At 39.2% G+C, this 4565-nt stretch overlaps 1 protein-coding gene across 1 annotated transcript in view; it reads left to right on the top strand.

The window, feature by feature from the left end:
* Positions 1-772: 772 nt before the first annotated feature.
* UBLCP1 (ubiquitin-like domain containing CTD phosphatase 1) overlaps positions 773-4565 on the top strand; it is an 11003-nt gene continuing 7210 nt past the window's right edge. The window contains exons 1-5 of the mRNA XM_010001995.1: positions 773-963; positions 2427-2518; positions 2942-3027; positions 3117-3232; positions 4325-4423. Coding sequence (XP_010000297.1) covers positions 810-963; positions 2427-2518; positions 2942-3027; positions 3117-3232; positions 4325-4423 — 547 coding nt within the window. The 5' untranslated portion in view covers positions 773-809. The remainder of the gene's footprint in view (positions 964-2426; positions 2519-2941; positions 3028-3116; positions 3233-4324; positions 4424-4565) is intronic.

The raw sequence follows: 4565 nt of genomic DNA, 5'->3' as shown, positions 1-4565 counted from the left end.
TTCTTCCTTCCCATAAAGCTAAAAGTCTTGTTTTTCTGATATGTTTCATATAGGATTAAACTGTTAAATAGTTTGTATAAATGATGCTGTGTAAATTAAAGATGGTGTAATTATGGCTGGTTTGTCAGCACTGCAATGAAAGTGCAGCTCTCACAGTGTAATTGCACTGTGTAGGTGTGTATTTTGTCTGGTTTTGAACTCCTACCTTGATATTACTAGAGTGAAATGTGACCTGGGGTGTGTGTTGCTGCAGGTGTTGCACAGTTCTTTGTGAAAGTGAATAGAGAAATTCAATGCTAAAAATATCCTGTTTGGTTTAGAACTCTTCTTGTGGGTTTATATATTTTAGGTATTTCATATTTGCTGTTTGTTGGCTGGTTTGGTTGCATAAATTTTGCAGAAGATGTTTCTGAGCTTTGAGGTGACTGCTGTGGTACTGCAGTACTATTCCCGGGTGCTGGTTGTGCAGGGAACAGGCTGCACCTGCACAGAACACACAGCAGACCAGCATCTGCTGGAGTAAACGGTGAATGTGACATTGCTAAGTACACTGAGGTGGAACTCAGAGCCCCAGTTTCAGTGTGTTTCCTCCCCCTTTCGTCTCATTTTATCAACATGTTTATCATCTGTTCATGCAAAACTAACAGCTCTTTGATGTACAATATAATAAAAAAAAATTTTAAAAACTTCAAATAGACTGTATGATTTGTCTTCTGAGAAGAGTAATTCTATTTCTTCTTTACCTGATCATTGTATTTTCCTCCTGCAGCTAATTTTTCAGATAATAATACTGAACATATGCTTCAAGGATGTCTCTTTCTCTCATAATAAAATGGGGTGGACAGGAGTATACAATAACCTCACTCTCAGAAGAAGACACAGTGCTGGATCTGAAGCAGTCTCTTAAAGGCCTCACTGGAGTGTTACCAGAGCGCCAAAAACTACTTGGACTTAAAATGAAGGGTAATTACTCATTTTGATTATCTGTTGTGAATGTGCCTGAGTTTATGGATGAATATCCTCTAAACCTAGCCAGGATGTGTATACTAACAGGACATCTACCAGATCTGGCTTTTCAATTGAACAGAGGAATGTTATTCATCAGTGGATATTTATAGAATCATATCATAGAATGGTTAAGGTTGGAAGGGACCTTAAAGATCATCAGGTTCCAACCCTCCTGCCATGAGCAGGGACACCTCACACTAGACCAGGCTGCACAAGCCTCATCCAGCCTGGCCTTAAACACCTCTAGGGAGGGGGTAGCCAAAACCTTCCCAGGCAACCTGTTCCAGGGCCTTAATACCCTCATGGTGAAGAATTTCTTCCTGATGTCTAACCTAAATCTCCCCTTTTTCTATTAAAAACCATTACCCCTTGTCTTATCACTGCCCTCTCTGGTGAAAAGCTCCTCCCCAGCTTTCATGTAGCCCCTTCATGTACTGGAAGGTGCTGTAAGGTCTCCTCAGAGCTTTCTCTTCTCCAGGCTGAACAGCCCCAACTCCCTCAGCCTGTCTCCATAATAGAGGTTCTCTAAGGTTGGGAGGGGCCTTAAAAATCCACGGGTTCCCACCCCCCCTGCCATGAGCAGGGACACCTCACACTAGACCAGGCTGCACAAGCCTCATCCAGCCTGGCCTTAAACACCTCTAGGGAGGGGGTAGCCAAAACCTTCCCAGGCAACCTGTTCCAGGGCCTTAATACCCTCATGGTGAAGAATTTCTTCCTGATGTCTAACCTAAATCTCCCCTTTTTCTATTAAAAACCATTACCCCTTGTCCTATCACTGCCCTCTCTGGTGAAAAGCTCCTCCCCAGCTTTCATGTAGCCCCTTCATGTACTGGAAGGTGCTGTAAGGTCTCCTCAGAGCTTTCTCTTCTCCAGGCTGAACAGCCCCAACTCCCTCAGCCTGTCTCCATAATAGAGGTTCTCTTTGACCATCTTCATGGCCCTTCTCTGGACCCTCTCCAATCTTTTCCTGTGCTGAGGGCTCCAGAGCTGTGCACAGTACTCCAAGTGGGTTCTCACAAGAGCAGAGGGGTGAAATCATCTCTCTGGCCCTCCTGGCCCCACTTCTTTTGATGTTGGCCCTCTGGGCTCCAGCACATGCCAGCAGCTAATGTTGAGCTTCTCATCTACCACCACCCATTAGTCCTTTTCCTTAGGACTGCTCTCTAGCCATTCCCCCAGTCTATTTATTCCTGGGATATTGCCACTGCCTGGTCATTTTGTAATGACTGACATAAAAATGTGTCAAATGTACATTACAAACCAGACAAGCCACATAATATGGAGGAGGACAATCATACAGCTTCAGGGGTTCTGGTGTTTGATGAGTAGCTTATTTCAATTAAGCATGAAATGTATGGACAGTTCCCTTAAATCTCCCTACCCCAGTAAAAAAAAAAAATCTGCTCACATTATAGGCAAACCTGCAGATGATGATGTCAAGCTGGGAGCTCTCAAGTTGAAACCAAATACTAAAATTATGATGATGGGCACTCGTGAAGAGAGTTTGGTAAGTATTTTACTTGTTTATTAGCTTGAACAAGAAAATACACTTCTGTGTCTCCTCATTAACATTTTATATTTTGAATATTCCATTAATAACCTGAAAAAATAGCAGTGCAGTAGATTTCTGTTGCTCTTAATTTTCCTATGTAAAGTAAGGTTTTTGGCAGCACTCTAATACCATAGTATTTATTAAATTCCTGTATTGTTCTAGGCTTAAAGTACAAACCTGTTACTTTGATATTCACTGACTTCTTAAATCTGAACAATCATTGGTATACTTTATGAATTCTCTCCACTAGTAAAGTGAAATTATTTTGGTTAAACTGTATTTTTATTTTTCCCCCAGTAATGTATGGGAACAGAAGCTTGAGATCCATTGTTATTTTCCTTCAGTGATCCTGGTTATCTTTTATTATTATTCCTCTAGGAAGATGTCCTTGGGCCACCTCCTGATAATGATGATGTTGTCAATGACTTTGATATAGAAGAGGAAGTTGTGGAAGTAGAAAATAGGTTAGGAGTTTTAGCTATTAAAAAACAATCCTGTTATGGAATGTAAAGGATGCATTTTAATTAACTAACTTTTTACACTGTTATACTAGGGAAGAAAACCTACTAAAAATTTCCCGCAGAGTTAAAGAATACAAAGTGGAAATTCTGAATCCTCCCAGAGAAGGAAAAAAGCTGCTGGTGCTAGATGTTGACTATACACTATTTGGTGAGATTTTATGCAACTTATGGCTTTTGTTTAGAGTCAGTTTAATTGCCAGTTCACATTTCTTGATGTTTGCTTTACAAATCTTCTTCAGTAACTTTGGTATGTGTTGTACTCTATAACTTCTGCTTTTTTTAATATTGTGAGGTCTTCTGCTTATATTTTAAAAAGCACTGGGCTTTGTAAGTGTTGCTTATTGTTGATTTTTAGTGCAGCAACTATTTACTTTCTGTAAGACAACATTAAAAGGTAGCAAGGTAGTATTTTATCTAAATAATCCTGCTCATGATTAACTTGTATCTTGGACATTCCTGTGGCAGGGCAAGTTATTATAAAATCACAGTTTCTGTCTGTACCTGATAGACTGCCCTTTTGGGAGCCATGGGATAATAGCTGCAGATTTTATTTCCAGATTGTGACTGAACATGCACAAAAACCTGTTTTACTAGAAAATTCTGTCAAACTGGTTTTTTGGAATCCAAAATTTTCCTTCTGACTTAATTTCCTGGGATGTAGGTGTTTCATGGCAGGTTGATGATAAGCATTAAATAATAGTTTGCTTTATTCTTTTTCCTTAATTTTTTTTTTTCCTTTTTAATGAGATTTTTTTTGCAAACCGAGATCAAAGTTCAGCCTATTACTGAGTAAAAAATTTCTAGAGGTCTTCTCCTAGCAGAATCTGACAGCAGTTTTCTAATTGGAACAGGCAGTGTTTGCATGTCTGAAATAAGCTTAATATACCTTCACAGAATTAATTGGCCTGGGTTTGAAGGAATCTGTTTCATACCTGAACTGTTACAAATTTGCCAGAGTGCACAGATGAACTGTTTGGCCTGACTCCTCAAAGATATTCAGACCCACAAATCTCTGATTTAATTATTAGCTAAACCCTCAAGTACTTGTAAGGATCAACAGATAAGTCTCTCCTCTGCTTCCTATTTCCACCTTTATAATGGGAATGGTTGTTTTCTTTGAACTCATTTATGATTTTAAAGTGCCCTGTGCTTCCCTCATGGAACTCTTCAGGTCTCTGGATAGATAGGAAAGTTAGACTGAACTTTTAATAATGAATTGCTCATCTCTCATTCTTTTTAGACCACAGATCTTGTGCTGAAACTGGGGTAGAACTGATGAGGCCATACCTTCATGAATTCCTAACATCTGCATATGAGGATTATGATATTGTAATTTGGTGTAAGTTTTATACCCAATACTTAAGATTTTATTATAAATTGTCTCTTTCAGAGCAGAGACTCTAGGTAGGAGGTTTTTGTATTTCTTTTAGAATCAGAAGATCTAAAACAATACATGAATGCTTAGCTGTACTATGTTCAGC

The sequence above is a fragment of the Chaetura pelagica genome, unplaced genomic scaffold (genome assembly GCF_000747805.2).
Source record: "Chaetura pelagica isolate M959 unplaced genomic scaffold, ChaPel_1.0 scaffold356, whole genome shotgun sequence".
Taxonomy (NCBI): domain Eukaryota; kingdom Metazoa; phylum Chordata; class Aves; order Apodiformes; family Apodidae; genus Chaetura; species Chaetura pelagica.
Note: the sequence above shows the minus strand (reverse complement) of the source record. Positions and strands in the feature narration are given on the sequence as shown.